This window comes from Arvicola amphibius, chromosome 5 (genome assembly GCF_903992535.2).
Source record: "Arvicola amphibius chromosome 5, mArvAmp1.2, whole genome shotgun sequence".
Lineage (NCBI taxonomy): Eukaryota > Metazoa > Chordata > Mammalia > Rodentia > Cricetidae > Arvicola > Arvicola amphibius.
This window is the reverse complement of record NC_052051.1, coordinates 153,466,874-153,491,062: the sequence shown is the minus strand read 5'-3', so window position 1 is coordinate 153,491,062 and position 24,189 is coordinate 153,466,874. Positions and strand designations below refer to the sequence as shown.

Sequence of the window (24,189 nt, the reverse complement as noted above, 5' to 3'; positions counted from 1 at the left end):
AGAAGACAGGCGTTGGTACATTCCCTTCGCCTTCCACCCAGTCCACCACCTAACACACCGGCAGATGTGCCCGATACTTGGCCTCGATAGATCCTCGGTGTGGACTCCTCCGAGACTCACGCGTGTACATGCGTCCTCACGCGCGCTCCTGGGGGAAATGACTACAAACCTCTGGTCCCCGGCTCCCGTAGGCCAAGCTGGCGCGGGGGGCGGGGCGGGCGGAGAAGCAGAGAGGACAGGAAATGCCCTTAATTGAGGGAAATGCACACGAATTGCAGGGGCAGCCTTTGATGTCGCCTCTGGGCTGACGGCCCCTCCGTTCGGGCCAGCCCACCCGGCGAGTCCCCTCTCCTCTCGGGCGCCAGGACTTCGGGCTGCCAGAGCACCCAGGAAGAGGACGCTTTCCGACTGATCTGGAAGCTCTGGGCCAGTCCTATCTCCAAAGCAAGGCAGCTCATCGGGAGCCCTTGAGTCCCTTTGGTCTCCCCAGAAAAGACTCTCAGGGATAGCTCCAAAGCCAGGCCTAGCAGGCCTGACCACGCTGGCCGCATCGCACTTCCCAAGAGAGACAAGCCTGCCTTGACCTAAGACGTGTAAGAGTATAAATACAGTGTTCGTCCAAATGACATTCCATCCCCCCCTTTTTTTCTTTTCATCATCAGCAAATAAAGATTAGCCAGGGAGATTACAGAAAGCGTTTTCAGGCTGCAGCTGATCTTTATTCCGAAGGCTTTGTGATGATATTGATGATGATGATGGTCAAGAGGACAGTTTGATTTTTGTGTTTGGAGCTAGTTATAAAGAATCAATATTATATCAAGGGGTAACTTTCGTGATAAAGGACTTTAACCACTCCGGCTATTCATCATAAGTCTGTAGCAAGCAGATAGGTCAAAAGAAATTATATTGCACTAAAGAGTGAGTCTTCTTATCTCTCCCATACCAGGGGAATAAGGGGCCAGCCGATCGATATAGTAGCTGCCGTATACTTCTTGCAATTATCAATAGGTGATTTCGCCTTTTGAGGCCTGCATCTATTAATGCGAGCTAATAATAATCACTTGTGCTTCCCCATAGGCAGGGGAGTCAAAGTTTCCAGTTCTGGCATTATTTATATAATCATATATGCTTAAAGCATCCCTTCCCAGCCTCATGCAGCCCAGATTCAAAGTTTGGTAGTCAGGGGAGAAGGACTTCCACATCATTTGTAGCCCCCCTTCCCGGCACGCAGATGATAGTTGTGAGCTGTGTGTGTGTGTGTGTGTGTGTGTGTGTGTGTGTGGTTTGCCATAAAAAGCCATGGAATGCTCCACCGTGCTGCCTACAGTGGAGCTGCATGATGTCCCGTAGCGAATGTGCAGCTGGGTTCCGCAGCACAGGAAACAACATGGATTTATATACGAAGCACATGCCCCCCTCTTAAAAGTATCTGGGCAAATTTATCTCAGCAACTTTGAATTGCAAACAGTGATCAGAGCAGGAGCTGAGCTGAATCTGGTGTGGGCATGGCTAGTTTAACCTCGAGTGGGAGAACAGGCGCTCAGATACGTTTTTTCAAAAATCCCTCACAGGTACAATTTTTGGCTACATGTTTCCTAGCGTGCGCGCGCGCACGCGCGCGCGCACACACACACACACACACACACACACACACACACACACACACACACACCCTGCAATAGGAAAGCAACATCTCTATAATTGGCACTTGACACGCTGTTTGCGTGGGGCTGCGGTACACCAAGCACAGATTTCCTGTTGATGGAAACATTTATCATTGTGATTGCCCCAGAGTGGCAGGTGGTGTTATCAATTACCTCTTCTTACCAATAATAATATTAGTATGGTAATATCTTTGCTCAAGTGAGAACCAATTAGCGGTCACTTGTCACAGCACTAAAGACACAAAATCATGCTGAATTTAACTCAAAGGAGTTTAAAAAAAAGTTGGGGTGGGAAAGGAACCAAAGGGAAGGAGAGAGGAGAGGGGGCCAGGGAGTAGGACAAACAAAAACTAAAAAAAATAGGAATTTTGTGCGAGGAAGGGATGAATGGAGACAGAAGGCCTGCTTTGTGTGGAGGAGCTGGGAGAAGGAACGCATTGTGAACTAAATGTCAAGTGCACCTATGCAAGTCTGTCTGCTGTGAAGCCAGAGCCACGTATCTTCCATAAACCGTGGCTGGGAAGTCAGAACCAACTATTCAACTCCTCTGGTCAAGTCAATCTTGCAGACAAGCTTTCTGCTTTATCTGAAGAAATGATACAAATTAATCCAAACACCTAATTATATGTTCCATTAATGTAAAATATACAGTATTAATTTGTAAATAATAACATTAAGCAGACAAAATAATAACGTGTCACCTCTTAAAATGAAAGCAACATTGCAAGAGGAAAGACAATTAACAAATTAGATTTAATTATAGGGAGGAAAAGCAACTTTTGTTTTTGCAATGGAGCTTAGGTATTGCAAATATTTTAATAGACAGCGGTCATGTGATAAGTGTCCATGTTTGGTGTGCCTAACCACAGTGGAGACTGTACCTCTTTTGTGTTAACCTGGGCACAGCCAGAGAGGCTGCTTCCTGATCCATCTGCGAAGACACTCCACAACACATTGTCACTTTGCTGATTTGATTATGATACTGATTTGATTAAAGCTTCTGAGGCCAACCCTTTCCTCAAAATTTACCACACAGGGTGACAATGGAAGGTTTTCCACATAAATATTGGAAAGCAAGGGAGGGAGAGAACAGGTAAAGAGAAAGAAATGTGCTTTTATTTTCCAATTAAAAAAGAAACCTCTCCCTGATTCCAATCTTTGAAAGGTACACTTCAGAATTCACTTGAGTATGGCCCTTCCACAATGGAGGGGATCTCTGTAGGTTTCTGTTATACACAATGCACCTGGTCCTTTCCTCCGTGTCTTTGACATCTTCTCAACGAAAATTCCAGCTAAGTCAGCCTCAGGGAAGTTAGGTAGCCTGCAAGCTCACCCAGGCTTCACCATGACTCTGCCAGGGCAGACCACCCTAGGCTGATCCAACGTGGAGACCTCAGCACCCGGCATCCATGCGGGCTCGCTGGAGACGTTGATCAGCAATGTCCACTTCTGCGTGAGCCCCACCTGCTTCACTTTCGGCTTAAAAATCACTCCACACCTCTGGAATCTAAGGGAGTGATCCGTTCACAAGAAGGGCCAGGGCTAGATTCGCCTCCATTGGAGGGACTAGGCCGATCCTACCCAGAACTACACTGCACAAAAAATGCAAAGCAAGTTTCGCAATTAAACAGTCACACTGGGAAGGAAGACCTGGGCAAGCATTCAGGCTTGCTAAAGAGATCAGGAGCAGTGGGCAGCAAGAGGGTGGAAGAGGACCTCAAGCAACAAGAAAAAGGTTAAGAGAGGCTTAAAATAACCCAGTGAAAAGTTGATGGGGACCAAGTGGTTGTGGGATCCAGTGGGACCCATCCTCCCTAAAGGCTTTAGACCTTTGTGGGAACCCGTTTCTGCTTCTCCCTTAGTTCCTGCCAATAGGGGGTGGGGAGAGGGAGGGAGGGTAAAGCGAATCATAAAAGAAGTGCACTTTTGGCCAGGCATTGGACACCCACGACCTGTGTTTTCTAATGACAACCTTTCCATCAAGTCGCTGCAACTTTTCTCTAACTCTTAATTGTTCTACAAATTTTGCAAAAAAAAAAAAATCATTCCACACATCACACCTGCCCTCCAACATAACACTTCCATTTTTTCTCTTCTCTTCTTTACTGCTTTCTCTTGTTCAAGTTTTGACAGTAAAAGTTTTGCCCCATGATCGCCCCAAAGTCCTAGTTGTAAACTTTTTGTCATCAAAGGCCTCTGTACCAGGCACTTGTGTTCCCCCTCCCCAATCTGCAGCCCTTCAGATCTTCACCGCGTGTATAGCGACACAGACATTTCACCCCCATAATTTAACTGTAAACATGCCATCCGTGTGCGCGTGTGTTAAAACGGAACTCGAGATTTGGAACATCTTTTATTTGCTTTTCTTTAAATTTTTTTCCATTTAAATGAGTACACCCTCCATCAAAAGGAAAAACAAACCAACCTTAAGTAATTATTTTTTTTTTCATAAGTAGCTCTTAGGGCTGTTTGGAGGCGACTCCAACCTCCTGTGCACTTCGTTCTTCAGCATAGTTCTCTCGCGCTTCCCGGAGCCCAAAGCTGTTGCTTCGTGGAACTTTGACTAGATGCGAGAAGGCGAATGCAACGTGGGAACCGGAGTCTAGAACCGAAAGGCAGCTTTTGAGATGCTCGGCAAGTTAGCCAGCCTTGGGTCCTGTGGAAGGGGCAGGGGATTCCATCAGTAGGCAGCCCGTTCCCCAGCTCTGCGGGAAGCTCGCGGGTCGCTGGGCGGTCGGGTTGGAGGGTCACTGCCTACTTTCCCACCCTCCACCCAAGAAACAAGCCAGGGTAAACTCCGGGAGTCCATCTGAGCCGAAGCTTTGTACTCTTGGTCACTTGCACCGGTAAAAAAAAAAGAAATTTAAGAAATAAAAAAGAGCCATGCTGGGGAGAAGGGCATTGGAGCTGCTGCGGCGAGGCCTGGGGCACATCCTGGTGGCAGCTCCGAGACGGAGGACGCACGCGGATGCGTGTGCTCGGTGTGGTGGGAGAGCGCGCGAGTGAGCGCGCGGGAGCGAGGCCGCGTTCGCGTGACCGCGGGCGGGGAGACCGGTGCGGGGAGCGCGCCGCGCCAGCTGGCCAAGGGTGCCAGGCTGGCGAAGACATGCGCGGCCCCCTCACCTGCCCCCCACGTCACCCCCGAAATCCCAACAACTCGCGGCCCGCTCGCTGGACTTTCGTGTACTTGGAACTTTGAGTCGCACTCGTTGCCCACTCTGCGGGCCCGGACAGTGGGCACTGGGGCCACAGTACCAGCGGGAACGGGAAAAGGGGGGCGGTACCGAAGTCCCGCTACCCCCTCCCTCCCCTGGACTTAAGAAGCCGTCCGCCTAGGGGAGGCCCTGGAAGGCGGGCGCGGAGCCGTGGAGGCCCTAGTGGTGGCGGCGGGCGGGGCGGGCACTCAGAAGTCGGTGGGGACCGGAGGGGGGGGGGACAGCAGAGGGGAGGAGAACGCAGGGAGGGGAGGAGCCGCGCGGCCCGCGCCGCTTCCGAACCGGAAAGTTGGTCTTGCCGAAGTCCCGCCACCCTAGCGTGCGCACTCCGCTCCGGCCTCGAGCCTCTGAGCCTGGCGGGCCGCCGGAGGACCCCGCGAAGTGGACAAGAGCCGGGAGAGAAAGTCCGGAGACAAGGACACCTGAGCCGGAACGGGCCGGGCGAGCTGAGGGGCGCGGCGACCCGCTGCCGAGGACCATAGGCAGTCGGCCGGCCGACCCCGAGCGCAGGCGGTGCGGCGCCCGATCGGCCGGGGCGAGACAAAGGCGCCGGGCCGGAGCCCTGCCCGCGGCCGCTCGCTCCGGGAGGGGCCGCCCGGCTGCGGCGGCGGCGGGGGGGGGGGGGGCGCGGGCGACGGCGCAGGCACTCTATAAAGGGGCGAGCCCGGCGCGCCGGCGGAGACGGCGCCGCGCGGACGCCACCAAAGTTTGCAGCCTGCGCGGCGCGGAGGGTTCGCTGCCACGGTCCGCACCGCACCCCGGCCCGCCGAAGCCGCACCTAGGCAGCCGAGGAGCGCGGTGCCTGAGCGCGGTCGCCGGAGCCCGAGATGTGAGCGGCGTGGGGCAGCGCGCACCCAGGTCCGCAGGCGCCGCGGCCCCTCCTCGCCAGCGCGGCTGCTAATTGCGAGAGCGGCCTCATTTGCATAGGCCGCCGGAGTCCGCTGGAGGCCGGCCAATCGGCGCGGCCCTCCGCTAATGGACATGCATTATTCACCAGCCTAATTGCTCAGCCCCATGCGCGGCCCGCGCAGCCGCCGCCACCGCCCCGCGCCCCGCGCCCCACGCCCGCCCGGCCTCCCCGCGCCCACCCCGCTCTGTCCCCGCCGGCCACCCCGCTGATGCCGCTGCCCCGCACGGGGCCGGAGCGCCGCTAGCAGCATGTCTCGGCGCAAGCAGGCCAAGCCCCAGCACCTCAAGTCGGACGAGGAGCTACCGCCGCAGGACGGGGCTTCAGAGCACGGTGAGGGCCGGGGACCTCAGGGTGGCCCGGAGTTCTGGGGCGCCCACCCAGGTTGGGAAGCGCGGGCGGTGGGAGCGACTGAGCGCGTCTTGGAGTGGGAGAAAGTTCCCTGGTTCCTGTGAGCGAGTGCTAGCTAGGAGTCCGGTCCCTTGGCCAGTCTGGCCAACCGGGATCGGTACCCCGTCGAAGCGCGCGGCGCGGAAAAGAGTTGCGGGCCAAGTAAACTTGGCTCCGCTGCTCCGATTTGAGCTGCGCGCCGCCTGAGCTGCGGCCGGGCCGGCTCCAGGATGGACTGGAATCGGCTGGGCCAGAGGCGGAGGCCAGCTAGCCAAGAGCGGGCGGGAGGTGGGGTGGCGGTGGGGGGTGTCCGGTCCGCTGCCACCCTTAGTTGCTCCTGGTCTCTGTGCCCCCACCCTGCTTCAGCGGGCCCGGAGCCTCCAGAAGCTCCGGGACCCTGATCTAGCTCAGTACTGTCCACAGGGCGGGCTCAGCAGCGGGGGACGCTCCCGGGGCTCACCTACCGCTGGACGCGGGCCCTGGAAACCGCCGCCTGGCCAGCTTTGTTCGGCACCGCGCGTCCTGGTGCCCGGCCGATGCTCGTCTGGAGCCTAACCGGGGCCCCAACGCCACCTCGGTGATCCCAGTCTCTGTTGCCTGTCCCCAATACGGCCAGCAGGCCGCCTCGGGTGACCCTCGGGCCGCGAACCCCGCGGTGTCCCAGAGCGTTGACAAATCCAATCATCCCTTTCGGAAGCAAGTGGGAAGTAAATGTCTCTTGGCCTTTCCTTAATGGCCGACTAGGGAATTGTGGGGCGCGAGCACAGCTGTTTCTTTCGGGGGCTAGTGCGTGCATGCGTTAGGACCGCAGCACGTTCCTGGCGGAATCCAAGTTTTCCCTTCGGCCTTTTCGTACTCTTTTGGAGGCACCGAAATCGGGCGATGGAGATACCTTCACAGTTACTTCGCTAGTAGCAACTTCCTCTTTGAACCATCTAAAAGTGCAGGGCAGGCGCTACGGAAGATGCGAATTTAGTGTGGTTGAACTTTGGCACCCTAAAGTTTATGGCACCCCGAATACTTGAGCCCTGGGTGCCAGTTTTGGCGCTCCTTACCAGGGTCCCCAGGGCGCCAGCAAGGAGGCCGAGGAGGGGCGGCCGCATATGACACGGACCCACCCCCAGCAACTAGTTCGAGGTGGAATAATTTATTTCTTAAAAGCCAACTTTTATGATCAACCTATTGTAAATTGTTTAGATGCAGCAGATACTATATAACCTTTTAACTAAGATTATACCACCTTCCCCCAAAAAATCAAACTCAAAACCCTAGTAAATAGGCAGAATTTAAGGGTTTTAACATACAAGCGTTAAAGTTTGACAAAGCATGCAAGTCGCAGTAGAAAGTGAGAAAATGCCCACAGCAGCCCTGGGATGAATTAAATCAAATGGGACTCGTTGGGTCTTTTTGTTGCTGTGAGGTGAGGGAGCCGGCAGCTCTGCAGCCAAGTCAGCCAAGATTAGAACAGGCGATATGCTAAAAAGAAACGCTTGCATATGTTGGGTAGATTAGGGACAAAGAATCTTTTTGTCATGGAAATGGATTTTTTTTTGTTTTGTTTACTTCTTCACATAGAATTTCTCACACTTGGGTTGTTTTGTATTACCCTCAATGACTACATGATCAAATGAATGGATTTATTTCTGCCGAATGAGAAAGACAGTCTTTCCCTCAAAAGAACTACACTGCATCCCAGTGAGGAATTTTAAAGCTTCATTATTGCGGCTCCTGAATAGCTCAAAATCCGCTTTCACAGCCGCCCTAAAATGCAACAGTGTAAATACTTCTCCGCTTTGTAGGGTCGTTATCAAAATGTGCAATGTCTCCTTTTATTAAAGCATATTTTAATTAATAGAGTAAAACCTCATGTGTTTAACAGTTAACAAGCTGAGGCACTGTTGTTCATTTTTAATTTCGCTTCAGAAATGTGAGTGTGGTAAAGTTAATCGTGTAAACACGTCGGAGGATATATAACCCGGACAGTGTTGAAAACCCCAGATAGTCAATTATTTACGAGTTCTCTTTTGAATTCTGCTCGCTGCTCTAATTTATTTCGAGACTCTCCCATATCCAGGTTTTCCACCCTTTCAGGACTGGCGTTTTTATTCAGGCTGTGTTTTGCACAGTGGTTCAGACTTCTGATCCCGAGGTTGCCACAGTTCCTCATCATATTTTGCAACAGGCCAAAAATAGCCTGTCTGAGGCTGAGCCCTAGTAAAGCAACACGCGCTATTCGGGTTTGAAGGATAGTTTAGGCAAACTATTAAAACAAGTTCTTTCTGATTTAATTGTTCTGAAGCAGATTGTTCATGGAGCATAAAAGATACTCTGTTTTCTCTAAAGCCAAGGAATGCTCACGCTGTCTTAACTCTGAGATAACCAAGAAAAGTAGTTTTTTAAAAAAGATAAATGGTTGTGTAAACTAAATTACTCCATTGTCATTTCAAATTTTTAATTCTTTTTAGGGGCACAGGAGACAAATGTGTGCTGCATGAAGTTCTAAGTGAGCTAAGTCTACTACAGTGTTTTATAAATGGAGTAAATGATTCCTTTGTATCACTTTGGGTGTGACGTGTTAATTAAAGCACTGGGTCCATCCTGCAGTAAAATTGAAGGCTTTTGTTAATGCCATACAGGACAGATACCATATGTAAAAAAAAATGAGAATAGTGGAGAGCAAAGATACATAGTCATGTTGACTTCCAGTAGAAACTCTACATTTTTATGGCTTCTTTTTCAGGATTTGGTTTTTAGACAAACAATGGGAAGGAAAAAAAAAAAACAGCAATAGCTTTGGTTCTCTCCAGACCATAGCACTGAAGGAATGAATGACAGGTCTGAATGAAAACAAGCAATGCTTGCCTTGTGGAAAGTTCTGGAGGTACCTTGTGATAAGCATTTTATTTTGAGTTACTGAGCCTTAAATCCCCAACAGAAACTGTCATTTTAAATTGCTTATTCGTGATTATTTCCCCTTTTAGAAATAAATGTGGTGCAGCTTTGGGGTTCAGTTAGATCTGTGCCACGGGGTAATGATATCCTCTGAGCCAGCTGAACATTTTTGTTCTAAGAAAAACTCATTAAAACTTCCTGTGACAGTGCCGTGTGTAAGCCCCACCACGAACTTTAAAGACGTGGTGCCGGCAAAAGGAAAAGAAAAGCAGTCCTAAAGATGCATTTCTCTGCCCTGGGAAAGTCTGTGTTTAAGGAAGAACAAAAGAATGTTGTAATTTAAAACAGTTTTGGGGGTGCATCTTCTTTGTGGCTTCCACTACCTCGCGGTGTTTTTATTTCCTACCGGTGTACAGTTTATGGCGATCTTAAAAATCTTTTCCAGTGTGGTGAGTCTGCGACCTAAGCACTAAGGCATGGAATTCATAGACTGCTTAAGTTCAGGGAGAGAAAGCCACCCGTGCTCAGTGAAGGGATTTTTTTTTCTTTTATCTGTGTGTGCAGGGTTTGCCTCCAGCTCCCCCCACCCCCCCCACCCCAAGCCTCACATTTACAATTCAGCATACCAAAAGGGACAAAACAGAAGCCACTTTCTTACAACCACTGGCAGATTGTTTTCTCTGAAACATGAAAGGTGGAAAGTAAGTGAAGGGGGAGAGGGGAGGGGGAAGAATTTGCAAACATTCCTTTTTAAAACTGCGCTCAAAAAAACTTAACCTGTTTAAAAATGCGTACTCCTAAAATGGGTGCCAATTAATTCCACCTTAAGGAGAGCTGGTTGTGAGGCAAGAGTTAGGGAATTCTTAGAAGGGCATGCTCTAAACTTTTCAAAGCTAAGCGTAATCCAGGGTTTTCGGACGTGTTCAGACCGCAGGGAAGGGAAAGGTGTGGAGGAGCAGCGGGAATTATTTAGCTTGCTGAGGATTTCTTTGTATCCAGAATGATGGGGAAAGAGACAAAAGTGGGTCAGCTTTCATATTCAACTCTGCCACCCTTCTCCCGGCAGGCTTAAGAACATTTTCTTTGGGGATAGGGAATGCAGCAAACAGAGCCAAGATTTTTGTTCTGTGAACTGACCATCAGCTGGAATTTAGCATTCTTATGTGTAAGTATTGGCACAAGGTCTCCTGTAAGTAAATTAAAAATCCTTTAGGCTGCTTGTGGGCTTTTCAGCATCTTTTAATACAGCGACATAGTTCTGAGTGCTATTTTTAAAAACAATACATTCAAGGAAGGGTTTCCCTTTTTCTCTTTTCCTTTACTGTTTTATTGGTTCCTCTTGTCCTCCTTGGTTTCTTGACTAGTTGCCAGTATAAGAAACACCAGTGAATTTTAGACAATCTCATAAAGATGTGAGCTAATACTACTATTGGTGGGACGCTATTGTGATTACAATGTGTAATTACATGTACTGCACATTTCATATACAATCTATGTGAAAATCGAATTTTAGCAATTACTTTAAGAAAAATGTTTTAAAAGTATTTTTTTGGTTTTTTCTCTTGTAATTTCAACACAGTTATGATTTAAGATGCAGTTAATTGTACGACTGCCAAACAAGGCAAGGCATGCTCCAGAAAGTGAAAAATACAGGTTTTTTTTTTAAACAAAATAATGAGATGACCTTTATGCTTGAGACTAAGATTGATTTGTTTCTTAATTAAAGGAAGGGGGTTCTGGCCACCAAAGGAAGCTGATGGTACCCAAGCATTTTCTCCTCTGAGGGTGGACCCTTTCTCTCACCTCTAGCCTAGTTTCGCGTGCTCTCTAGGAGGTTCAGCCCCTTTTGCATTCTTTGAAAGCCTGGTGACTTTGTGGTGTGGCGTGGAACCTTTTTAAAGTGTGGTTCTAGGAAAGGTGGGTGGCCTGAAGCTGGCCGGCTTACGCCTTCTCTCCCTGAAGGTGAGTCCTTGGGAGTGCTCTGACAAGCCTTTGCCTGCTTTGCCCTGCCAGGACGGCCACTAGACGTCAAGCTCATAATACAATTAGTGCGTGTGCTGTTGACCTTGGCAACAGGACTCAGCTCTGTTCTGTTAAGTGTGAACTCCGAGTCCGTGCTAACTAGAGATCCCATGAGTTTGTTCCGTGCGGTCCTGGCTTATCAAATGCCATCCAGTTCAGCACAAGTGTTTATAGCTCTTGGAAGAAGAGAAACTGGCTTGCTTTTGTGTAGCCATTACATCTTGAACGGTTTAATTAACCCTGCAGGTGCCAGGGCACTTTGTCCTCATTCCTCAGCATCACGGGTCCTCAGAGTGGCCTCAGACGGAGCTGTTTGATAATAGTCGTGTGTAATTTGTACATATGCAAAGTCACTGGCATCATGGGGTGGGCGGTGGCTTTTCCAGGATGACTTTCTGCTCGTATGCAAATTTCTCCCATAGAAATGAAACAGCATCGCGAAGTCACGGCAGATGATGGAAAGGATGTAATCGCCTAGCCAGGCGCCTGAAGCCAAAAGCTCACAGGTGATCTCGGCCTCTTTCCTAGTTGTGTGACTAGGGCTATTTCAATGGAAGCATTTTTGCACCAAATGCCTTTTGCCTGCTCACTCGACCTCTCCCCCTCCCCCAACGAAGTGATGGGGGGGTGGGGGGGGTTGTGCATGCTCTGTTAGTGGATTGCGATGGAATGGACACTTTCTAGGAGGAATGTCATAAAATGTTGTGGAACACGTTGTATCGAATCTTGGAGTTCTCTGTACTTACACAGCTCACCACCTTCACCTGAAGTGACTTAACACAACCTTGTCTTCAGCTTGCTGGCTTCTGCTGACATGTCTCAGGTCTGTGCTTTTTCTGAAGCACAAATAGTGGTGTGAGCTTGAGTATAGCATGGCAGCTGGATGAAGGGACAAGTGTGCAAGATTTGAAGTGCACCAAACACCTTTCTATCAAAGTCACTGTGGTGTGTGTGTGTGTGTGTGTGTGTGTGTGTGTGTGTGTGTGTGTGTGTGTGTGCTGCCTCAACTTCGTGTCCCATAAAGGGACAGTGTTTCTGTCCCTGGAGCCTCACCTCACAGATTAAAACTGAACCAGTTTAAACAGTAGATGCCTGGGGCCTGTGCCACAGGTGGTCATGACTTAACAAATTTGTGATGTGGACCAGTGAGTGAGAGGGAGCATGTGGGTCAGTGCCGCGCGCTGAGCATGGCAAGACTGCCCTCCACCGTTCGGCTCTGTGAGCACACGCGCTTTCCAGGTCTGGGGGAGAAGGACAGAAATTTTTCTCTTGCGCCTGGAATTTCTTCTACATTGTTAAACACAGTGGGGGTCTCTATTTGTCTCCTCCTGTGACACAGCTTGGGCTCAGTATGGCGATAATTCATCTTTCTTTATGGGATTCAAAGCTATCATAAGGAGTTAAAAAGAATTAATTTGCAAGAAAATAAGTGTCTCCTAAGAGTTTGGAGGAAACTTGAGAAATGCTTGCTACATTTTTAAGAGATAGAAAGACAAAGAAAAAAGTAGGGTTTCCTGTCCCAAAGACCCCACCTGGCATTTTAAAGTTAATAGTTAAAGAGGGGAGGTTTAACATGCCTCCCTCTGTACTAAACAAGTCTGCTTTCTCCCTTTGTTAATTGTGCTGAATTAAAAATGTGTAATGAAAATGTAGCAAAATAAAGAAAACGATAAATCAGCAATTTTAGTGCTGCTTTGAAATGACCCTTCTAAAAAGAGAAAATAAAAATAACCCTTGCTAAGAGATGTGCATAAATATTTGTATAGAGAAAGCGTGGCATCTCAAATATCTTTATGCACTGTGATGTTTTTCACGTGTGGCCTGGAAAAGATCGAGTTCTAGAAGACAGAGAAAGCATGGTGCCGTTTTCCACAGCTAACCAGGAGTGAGAGCTGTGATCGGTGAGAATGCACCGGGAATCGGCGGATTGTTATTAAACATGCTGTGTTGTCAGTGCCGTGGAAAAATGCTCGTGTTTCTGAGAGGAATGCCGTGAAGCTAACTGCCTTGTGGTTTTCTCTGAGGGGCTGTGGGCCTTTCCCTTCTCCTCTACCAGCCAAAGGCATGACTGTCACTCAAGGTGGAGTTAGGAACCCTAGGTTCTGGGATGACTATAAATCGACCACAAATTTCCTATTCGTCCTCCTCGTTGGAGTGACTGGTTTCCAGGGCACTGAGGGCTGTGTGGTCCTTCTGCAGTTCTCTTCACCTGATAGCCACCTTTACCTGCTGGTCCCCAAACAGGAGGAAGGCCTTCCAGGAGGGAGATCCAACACTCAGATGGTGCACTTGGCAGACTGGTTAGCATTTTCTCCCCCAGTGTGTAACTGTCTGTAACCTTTAAGTATTGTAAAATGCCTGCATAGTCGCTGTGTAGTTGGTTTCAGATCTTGTTGTTGAGCCACCCGCAGGCAACAATACAAGTTACTTTGACACCAATGAGAATGTTTAGAATGCTTGCTTTTGAATCCTCTCCTCAGAGAGAGAGAGAGAGAGAGAGAGAGAGAGAGAGAGAGAAATAAAAACATACATTGCTAATAAATTTTCAAAGATTTTTCATTGTCCTTTTGAAGAGTGTGCCTCCCAGACTCTGGTTACCCGTAAATTAAGCAATACTAAGTAGTGGGCTAATAACTTTTGAGCATGGTGACCAGTTCAGAATGTTACTTAAAGAGAAACATGGATATAGTCTTGGCTACAGGAAGGCAGACGTAAAGGACACTAGCAGCAATTTGATAGAATTATAAACTGCAGTCAGCGTGACTATCTGGGTTTTCTGTTATAAAAAACAGTAATATCAGCTTCACACATAGACACTAATGTACGCGGTGTCAAAAGCAGGTTAGAGTTAATTTCTCTCACTCTCTTTAGAACACATTGGAGGTCAGTTCTTGGACTCTTTTGAGTCAGTAGACTATGCCACTCCAGAGAGTCCTGTTCTTACTGTGTTTAGATATTGCCTGACCATCCGTTCAGCTAAAGAGTGTTTTGTTGCTTAAAAACATTTCAAATATACGCAAGCAATTTCAGTTCCATAGAGGAAACATTAGTCTTAATAAGTTTCTGTTTGTCTCCAACTTTTATAAAAGAGGTCTAGTTCCATTCGAATTTGGAAATCATAGCCGTAGCTTGAGCATGAGACCTACCGTGTTAAGTGGTAATTCTAATTTATTTGCCCCAATAAGAAATGCAAATTGTTTTTGAAGAATTTTCCCCTTGCTAACTGTAGTTTTTAAGATCACACTTTTGCCAAAAGTGAAATTCATGATGAAGCTTGGCTCATAAGCAAATTGTTGCCAGGCTTGGTTTCCTTGGACTCAGTAACATAAAGGACTGTTGAGGGCCCAAGGGGTCGGAATGCCTTTTCCTTACAATTTCCTCCTTCCATTTGGTGGAGGATCGTTTTACTTTGAACAAAATATCTAATGTTGAGATCATTGTCACTTAAGACTGAATTAAACAAAATGACATTATTTGGCAGAACGTACTTATATATTCCACGCACACGTCGGAGAGCTGGGAAACGCTTGTAATTTACCAGCCCTTGCTGTGGAGGGGAAAAAATAAAATAAAATTACCTGAGGGGTCCCTTTTCAGCTTCAGGGCATCTGGAAGTGAACCCTAAAAACACTTAAAACAGAAAAAACTAATGGGAATGTAAAACTGCACATCTTTAAGGTGAATAGAGGTTTGTTTGGGTCGAGACCCCCCTGAAAAGCCCGGGTTCTCTGCGTCGCGCTACGCTCTCTTATAAGGAAAATCTGGGAAAGTTCATTTGTGAAGGTATAACTCACAGTTATGTAAATTAATTCTCTCCACTTTGGATGCACTTTAAGTGATCTGAGTCAGCCCACTTTGCAGCATTCTCTGAATGCATTGTCCCTAGAGCATACTAAATATAGAGAAAAGGTATTCTTTTCATAAGAGTTTGTTTGATTTCATAAAAATTAAAGTGTGCATGCCTTCAGTTTTTAAGCATTGTACATACTGTTCATTTTTATCTTCTTAAAGGAGGTGCCTATATACAATATTTCAAGGCAGTAGCAATTTTTAATGTTTTAGCATTTCCTTTTTTAGAAAGTACAGAAATTATACTTTTTCTAATATAGCTTTACACATTGGAAAGGAACTTTTTAAAGTCAGTCCCCTGCTTAGCAATTTCTGTGCATCTGTTTTACTGTTTAATGCAAATGAGCTTCCTAATGTCCGCTGAGGTATACATATATGTGTGTATGTATGTATCTGTGGTATGTATATGTTTTTAAGAACATTGTGCAGTTAAAGAGAAATCATAGATGCATTTTTGGCATTTTGTTAAAACTTTTTAAATTAAGTTACTGAAATTTTGAGGAACTCATCGTTTTTTTGTTTTGTTTTGCTTATTCAATGATTAAAAAATTCTAGCCTCCCCCAGCCCTGTTCCATGACCTTAACCAGGTTTACAATTAGTTTCGCATACACTGAGCAAAGTTGAGCATGGAGTATTTGTTTCCTTAATGTGCCTATCTGCTATATAAATCGGCTGTGTCTTTGCTCCTAGCTACCCTCAACCTCATTACAGATACCTATTACGTTCCTTCCCCCATGCAGTAATGAGACTGCTTGCTGCAGCCTGATCTTCGCTCTGAGTTTAGTTTAAAAGTCTATGGGGTTTATGGGCTGCAGCTCTGACTTCTTTCCCCTTCAAATGGCTTAGCCAGTTAAGAAAATGCTAATTGAATGCTGCTAATCATTTTTAAAGGCATGTAGAAATTACCTGGAAATAATGGCCTCATAGAACGCAGCAGAGCAGCCACAAAAATATTTTTACTTCATTTTCCAAGAGAGGAGCAGTGGGGTTTCCTGAACAAAATTTAAAAAACAAAAACAAAACCCAAATTTCTCTGCTCAACGTGTAACTGAATTAATCCTCCCCCCCCAAAAAAAACCCTTAAAAATGTTAGAGACTTTTTAGCAAGTCCATGTGTGATGTCACCAGTGCTTTTTTGGATGGGTGGGACTGGAGGATGTTTTGTTCTCAGGCTCAACTTTGCACATCTAACAAAGAGCTGATTTGCCTGTGACATTTGCTCTGTTCAACGGATCTGTTGCTGTCACTCCATCTGCAAGCTGAAAAAAAAAATAGAAACCCAGAAAAAAAACACAAAAAACAAAACAAAACAAAAACCCTTCTAGTCAGTGGCACCCAAGCTGGTACACAAAACCAGGTCGCAGTGGGCATCTCTCCCCACCACAGTGACCCAAAAAAGCCAAAGCCAAAAGTGTCACTGGGTGTCAATTTCTCGTTCCCATACAGCTATTTATTTGATCAGGTGTGAATTAGAGTTGTTCATTAAACACGGTTGTTATTCGGCACAAGAGGGTTAGGAGACAGAGGAAGTAGCTGCCTACAACAGTAATTAAACATGTGTAACCAATTAGAGGCTTTTCCACGATGGTGCAAGCATATAATTTGCTAAGTCTTTCTATGAGCATGGATGAAAATAGGTACAAAAAGTGTGTCTGACTGCAACATTCTCATGCTAAACATGTCAACATAAATGAACTTTAAATATATAATTCCTGGTTTGTTAACAAACCACTGAACTCTATTGGCTAATCACAATAACATGTAATTTCAAGTTCATTTCGCCAAAGAATATTGCATCTGACAGAGCCGATTAATTGTACTAAACATGATTCATTTTTAGGCCTAGTGTATATTGATAGTCATCTGGCAAGTCCTAAAATGTAGAGGGCCTCTGCCTTCCAAAAGAGCCAAGAGGTAGGTGAGAGAAGGACACCACCATTAGGATTCGAAGAAAAGCTTGTAGTTTCTTTGTTGCGTTCACAAATCATAGTATTTAGCCTAAATTTCCTACGTGAAATAAATGCCTAGTGATTCCAAAGGTTCTGGAGGATCATGGTGATCTGCACCGCCTCAGCTGGGCTTAGCGATGATGAATCCTTGAGCGCAGACCACACCACACTGGCTTCCTGTCAGGTGCTGGTGTGTGGGAAAGGTTACGGATTAGCTCGGCAATGTTAAGTGAACTGGCAGAGGCGTCTCTAATTTTGTTGGAAATGAGGAAGCCCATGGTAAAGGGGAATCCTAATGAGCCCGTTGAAGGCTGGCTTTGTACCCAACAGACAGGGTGGCTGCGGATTGTATGAAGATATTGGAAATCGATGGCTTCTATGGAATTTCATTAAGAAGCAGTATCCACAATTGATAGAGCCTCATAATTTGATGGATTGTGCTAAGAAAATGATTAGCTAGCTAGAAAGAGTCATAGAACACACACGCTGGGACGTCAGAAATGTTGAAGTGGGGTAATTTGTACAAAATAAAAAATATTGATTTTACTGATGTGCAAAATTTTGAAATGGAGGGCGGCTGTCTGGCTGAGCCTCGCTGATGTAATCTCTTGGTTTCCTAGGCGTCCCCGGGGACGGTGCTGAGGACGCGGAGAGCGGCAGTGAGAGCAGGAGTGGCAGCGAGGAAACCAGTGTGTGTGAGAAGTGTTGTGCAGAGTTCTTCAAGTGGGCAGACTTCCTGCAGCACAAGAAGACTTGTACCAAGAACCCACTGGTGCTGATCGTGCATGACGATGAGCCAGCGCCGCCCTCCGAGGACTTTCCAGAACCTTCTCCCGCCAGCTCGCCCAGCAACCGCACTGAGAGTGAGGTGGCTGAGGAGGTGGCACCCACGGAGGGCAGCGAGGTGAAGGCTGCAGCAAAGGAGGCTGAGCCCATGGATGTGGAGGCATCAACAGACAAGGGCCCTCCAGGCCCAGGTGTGCCCCCACCGCCACCTGCACTGCCACCACAACCGGAACCTGCGGCCTTCAGCATGCCTAGCACCAATGTGACGCTGGAGACGCTGCTCAGCACCAAGGTGGCGGTGGCACAATTCTCCCAGGGTGCGCGTGCGGGTGGCACGGCAGGCGCCGGTGGCACCGTGGGCGCTGTGGCCATCCCCATGATCCTGGAGCAGCTGGTGGCACTGCAGCAGCAGCAGATCCACCAGCTCCAGCTCATTGAGCAGATCCGCAGCCAGGTGGCCCTGATGAGCCGCCAGCCAGGGCCTCCACTGAAGCCCTCAGCCAGTGCCCCTGGCACCGCCTCTGTACAGCTGCAGGGCCTGGCTCCACACACAGCTCTCCAGCTTTCCACTGGACCCGCCACTGCCTCTGCTGGCTCAGGCTCCACCCTGCCAGCGCCCTTCAATGGCTCCCAGCACCTGTCACAGACTGCCTCTGGCACAAGCACTCCCTGCAGCACCAGTGCTGCCCCCACCGAATCTGGGGCACATCCGGCCTGCAGCACTGGCCCTGCTCCGGGAGTCGTGGCCGCAGCATCCAGTACAGTGGGCAACACAGTGCAGCCCCAGAATGCATCTACACCCCCGGCCCTGGGTCCCGGGCCTCTCCTCAGCTCAGCCTCCAATCTGCCAAACCCTCTGCTACCTCAGACTTCATCCAGCAGCGTCATCTTCCCCAACCCCCTGGTGAGCATCGCTGCCACAGCCAATGCCCTGGACCCGCTGTCGGCTCTCATGAAGCACCGCAAGGGCAAACCCCCTAATGTGTCAGTGTTCGAGCCCAAGGCCAGTGCTGAGGACCCTTTCTTTAAGCACAAATGTAGGTTCTGTGCCAAGGTCTTCGGCAGCGACAGCGCCTTGCAGATCCACTTGCGCTCCCACACGGGGGAGCGGCCCTTCAAATGCAACATCTGCGGGAACCGCTTCTCCACCAAGGGCAACCTGAAGGTCCACTTCCAGCGGCACAAGGAGAAGTACCCCCATATCCAGATGAACCCCTATCCTGTCCCAGAATACCTCGACAACGTGCCCACCTGCTCCGGCATTCCCTATGGCATGTCCCTGCCCCCAGAGAAGCCAGTAACCACCTGGCTGGACAGTAAGCCAGTGCTGCCCACTGTGCCCACATCAGTAGGGCTGCAGCTACCCCCCACTGTCCCTGGCACCCACAGTTACACCGACTCCCCCAGCATCACTCCCATCAGCCGTTCCCCACAGAGGCCCTCTCCAGCATCCAGCGAATGTACCTCTCTGTCTCCAGGCCTCAACAATACTGAGTCTGGTATCCCAGTGAGGCCGGAGTCACCCCAGCCGCTCCTCGGTGGGCCTTCAGTTACTAAAACCGAGCCAGTCAGCCTGCCTTGCACTAGTACAAGGACGGGGGATGCCCCTGTGGTGGGCGGGCAGGTCAGTGGATTGCCCACTTCAACTGCCACCACTGTCACAGACAGCGCCTGCGCAAGCCTTGGGAGCCCGGTACTCCCGGCTGTTTCTGACCAGTTCAAGGCCCAGTTTCCTTTTGGCGGGCTGCTTGACTCTATGCAAACGTCAGAGACCTCGAAACTGCAGCAACTGGTGGAGAACATCGACAAGAAGATGACTGACCCGAACCAGTGCGTCATCTGCCACCGCGTGCTGAGCTGCCAGAGTGCCCTGAAGATGCACTACAGGACACACACCGGGGAACGGCCCTTCAAGTGCAAGATCTGTGGGCGCGCCTTCACCACCAAGGGCAACCTGAAGACACACTTCGGGGTGCACCGTGCAAAGCCCCCGCTCCGAGTGCAGCACTCGTGCCCCATCTGCCAGAAGAAGTTCACCAATGCCGTGGTGCTGCAGCAGCACATCCGCATGCACATGGGGGGCCAGATCCCAAACACGCCGCTGCCCGAGGGCCTGCAGGAGGCCATGGATGCTGAGCTGCCCTTTGACGAAAAGAACGCAGAGACCCTCAGCAGCTTCGACGATGACCTTGATGAGAACTCCATGGAGGAGGACTCAGAGCCGAAGGACACAGCCAGCGAGTCATCTAAGCCACTGATCTCCTATTCGGGGTCCTGTCCGCCCTCACCCCCATCTGTCATCTCCAGCATTGCTGCCCTCGAGAATCAGATGAAAATGATCGACTCGGTCATGAACTGCCAGCAGCTGGCCAGCTTGAAATCAGTGGAAAACGGGTCTGGGGAAAGTGACCGCTTGAGCAATGATTCCTCATCCGCGGTAGGTGACCTGGAGAGCCGCAGTGCGGGCAGCCCCGCTCTGTCTGAGTCCTCATCCTCCCAGGCTCTGTCGCCAGCTCACAGTAATGGCGAGAGCTTCCGTTCCAAGTCACCAGGTCTTGGCCACCAGGAGGATCCCCAGGAGATCCCACTGAAGACTGAAAGGCTGGAGAGCCCACCTCCCGGCCCAGGAAATGGAGGTGCCCTGGACCTGACAGCGGGCCACCCTGGGCGGCCACTCATCAAGGAGGAGGCCCCTTTCAGCCTGCTGTTCCTGAGCAGAGAGCGGGGTAAGTGTGTGAGCACTGTGTGTGGTGTCTGTGGCAAGCCCTTTGCTTGCAAAAGCGCGTTGGAAATCCACCACCGCAGCCATACCAAGGAGCGGCCATTTGTCTGCACGGTCTGCAGGCGAGGCTGCTCCACTATGGGTAACTTAAAGCAGCACTTACTGACACACAAGTTGAAAGAGTTGCCTTCTCAGTTTGACTCCGACTTTACTCTAGGTCCCAGCCACAGCACACCTAGCCTGGCCTCCAGCCCCGCGCCCACCATGATCAAAATGGAAGTGAACGGTCACAGCAAGGCCATCGCATTGGGTGAGGGCCCAGCCCTACCAGCCGGAGTCCAGGTCCCCACTGGGCCCCAGACAGTGATGAGCCCTAGCCTGGCGCCCATGCTGGCACCCCCACCACGACGGACACCCAAGCAGCACAACTGTCAGTCGTGTGGGAAGACCTTCTCCTCTGCCAGTGCCCTGCAGATCCATGAACGCACCCACACTGGGGAGAAGCCCTTCGGTTGTACCATCTGCGGCAGGGCCTTCACCACCAAGGGCAATCTCAAGGTAAGAGGGCCACAGGCCTGAGGCTATGGCCAAACCACATGGCCCCTGTGGATGGCCCTGCACCCCCTGTCTGAGCAGAGATTCTGTCTTCACACTCTTATGTATGTATACACGTGTGTTGTGGGTTGGTTGTACATATACAGTATGAGTGTATATAGTATGTGCTTGTGTATACACATGTATATGAGTAAAGAATATATGCACATGCATGTACACACACTCAAAAAATGTGCATCCCATTTAAATAGCAGTAAGTGAGTCAGGAATCCATGAGGCTCATGTTTGCCTGCTCCCCCAATGGTATCAGCCTGCTCCAGGGCCTCAGGTCATGGCAGACACTTGGTGAGCAGGCCCAGGATTCAAAGCTCTTGAATCTTGGTCCTTAAACAAAATGAATTTAGTCCTTAAACTTTAGCATAGAGCAAAACGAGACTTGTTCTGTGAATTCTAGAGTGTTCTGTCGTCTGTGTGACTACAGACAGGGCCCTGGGAGGGGAGGGACACGGGTGAGAGGTTTCCCACCATGTGAAGCCTGCATCCCTACTGAAGACCAGGCACAGATGAGTGTTCTCACTGACTGCTGGCTGGTGCCGCAGGCCGCTCCCCATTCCAGGCTTCAGCCAAGCAGACAACACCTTTGTGCGGCTAAAACAGTTCCTGGTTCCTGACTAAAGTAGAGGTCTCAGAAGCCTCTCTAGAGAAAGCCAGTGGCCAATCCCTGTGGTTTCTGTGCTGGACCAGTGCTGATGGGACAGGAGCCTCCTGAGGACCCTTTGCTCTGGCTGGCCCACGAGGTCTTAGTGCTCTCGATTCTTGTTTGAAAGAAAGCAAGAGAAGAGAAGGACAGTCAAAGAGTTCAAGTTTAAGACCTTTTACAAGCTTGAACGTGGACTTGGGGGATGGGGAGGCTGAGTCTAGTCTGCTTGGTGAGTTCCGGGCCCATAGCAGACCCTACCACCCCCGACCCAAAAAAGGTGTTCTATGGTTGAAGAATAACCAGAAGTTGTCCACTGACCTCCAAATGTAGACACTAAGGTGGGGATGGATGAAGCAGTGGAAAGGTCCTTTATCCTCAAAGCTCTAGAACCTTCTCGAGCAGTCTTGGGGGAGGGGATGTTGGTGTCTAACAAGTTTGTCCATTTACATGCTGGTTGTGCGTTTTAGAGTCACAGAATGCAATACCGTGTATATTGTACAAGGTGCCAGGAGAGCCCACCTAACTGCACTCTGTTGCCCCCACGCTAATGCTTAGAATGCATATAAGTCACACGAAACATTGAGACCACGACATTGCTGCCTGTCAGTTCTAGACTTGCTTACTTGTGGCTTGTTTCTCCGTGTCTCCCACAGGTACACATGGGCACCCACATGTGGAACAATGCACCTGCAAGGCGTGGCCGTCGCCTGTCTGTGGAAAACCCCATGGCCCTGCTCGGTGGTGACGCTCTGAAGTTCTCTGAGATGTTCCAGAAGGACCTGGCGGCCCGGGCCATGAACGTTGACCCCAGCTTTTGGAACCAGTATGCCGCTGCCATCACCAATGGACTTGCCATGAAGAACAATGAGATTTCTGTCATCCAGAATGGAGGCATTCCTCAGCTCCCAGTAAGTCTAGGTGGAGGTGCCATCCCGCCTTTGGGTGCCATGGCTGGTGGGGTGGACAAGACGCGCACTGGCAGTAGCCCACCCATTGTCAGCTTGGACAAAACAAGCTCAGAGACAGGAGCTAGCCGGCCATTCACAAGGTTCATTGAGGATAACAAGGAGATTGGAATAAACTAGTCAAATGTACTTCAGACTGCACCCTCCTGCTCCGGCCCAAGTCCACACTTTGGCCCCCACATGCCTGGGCTCTCACTAATATTTTATCCATGACAGGAAATATCTGCACCACGTGGCCGCTGTAAGGTGGCCTGGGGAGTGCCACATGGCACGTCTTCAACAGTTTGACTGTTCTTGAGAACTCTGCAACTTTTTAAGCAAATTTCAGACAAAGGCTTAAGTGCTTGGAAAACTGCCTTAGGAACAGAAAGAGCTCAGACCGTATCTACTTCATTGCTCCTAGAACCTAGTGACCCCCTTGCGTGGGGGAGCAGGGTCCCCTGTGGTAATCCAGTGAGCTACATTCCATGGTTTTGTTCAAATTCTGTAGGCACTTGAACTCTGTTTTAGGGACTCTTCATCTTGAGGAAGCAGCTCAGTGCTTCAAATGCTGTGTGTTATGACAGTCTCTTCGTCTATAGTATTTATGTTAAGATTATGCGGGTAACAGACAATAAAATAACCCAACCTTAAATGAGGATCTTGTATCGCAGAATACATCTGGCTATGTGATTTTTTTTAAGCAAGATTTGTTTTATTATAAATAAGTGGATTAATTAAATGCAGGCAAAATTGTGACGTTCTATTGGGAAAGATAGCATGCTTTTTGTGTGCAAGTACCTGTCAGTAACACTTCCCCCCCCCCTTTTTAATTTAAATGTTTGTAGCTGCTATGTGAACGGTTGTTCTCTAGTGTGGTCTGTAGCCCAGCGGTTGATTGGGAACAAGTTACAGACAAGCATCACCGTAAAATGATTCGCAGCATTATAAACAGTTGTGAGTAAATATTTCGCATTATCGACGCTGTATAATAAAGAGGTAATGTTTGTATAATGTGGTTGCAAATCTTAATTTATACAATTGCACTTTTAGTATTTTGTATTAGGGAGGTTTGTCTATAATTTGAGAATTTACAAAAGATGTAAAGTATTTTATAAATAGTACCTCGGTTTAAAGAAAATGGAGAAAAAAATGTCACAGTTTGTTTTGTCTGAAAGTTGAACGTGAGAAACCTATGCTGTTGAGCAGAGAAGCCACTAAGGCTGTCGGCACCTCAATAAAATAAGGCCTGCCATTTCTTAAATTAACATGATTTATTTAACTTTTCTACAAAACCCATTGAAAGACTGTGAGCACCCTACCAAAACTTTGACAAATTAATCTTAGTTCTGTGACATAGAAAAGGAAAGAAAAACCCAACAGAGTGAACGTTATGTAGGTGTGATTTACTGTAGGCTCGCCTCTTCCTCTCACACACATGAGATGTGACTGCCTCGTAGCTCTGGCCATGGTGTAAATTAGAACCGTGAGTGTCTGGCGGTAGAGTCAGTCATAGCTTTGACGTTTTCTGAGTCCATGATTTATTGTCTTTTCAAGAGCAAACACAGTGCAGTGTCCTGATGATCCAAAAGT

General features: G+C 48.9%; 1 protein-coding gene across 2 annotated transcripts; it reads left to right on the top strand.

The window, feature by feature from the left end:
- The first annotated feature begins 6,037 nt into the window (after window positions 1-6,037).
- Window positions 6,038-22,737, top strand: Sall3 (spalt like transcription factor 3). Of its 2 annotated transcripts, XM_038331886.1 has the most exons (4): window positions 6,038-6,119; window positions 17,510-20,401; window positions 20,615-20,955; window positions 22,306-22,737. In XM_038331886.1, the coding sequence occupies exons 1-4, from the start codon at window positions 6,038-6,040 to the stop codon at window positions 22,735-22,737; spliced, it is 3,747 nt and encodes a 1,248-aa protein (XP_038187814.1). The 2 variants fall into 2 exon arrangements, with proteins under 2 accessions (XP_038187814.1, XP_038187813.1); XM_038331885.1 differs by having other exon boundaries at window positions 17,510-20,955.
- The last annotated feature ends 1,452 nt before the right edge of the window (window positions 22,738-24,189 follow it).

Bases quoted from the DNA above. Each gene is read 5' to 3' on its own strand.
- Sall3 (XM_038331885.1), top strand. From the start codon at position 6,038: ATGTCTCGGCGCAAGCAGGCCAAGCCCCAGCACCTCAAGTCGGACGAG. The intron at 6,120-17,509 runs GTGAGGGCCGGG...TTGGTTTCCTAG, and splicing joins GGACGGGGCTTCAGAGCACG to GCGTCCCCGGGGACGGTGCT. The intron at 20,956-22,305 runs GTAAGAGGGCCA...TGTCTCCCACAG, and splicing joins CCACCAAGGGCAATCTCAAG to GTACACATGGGCACCCACAT.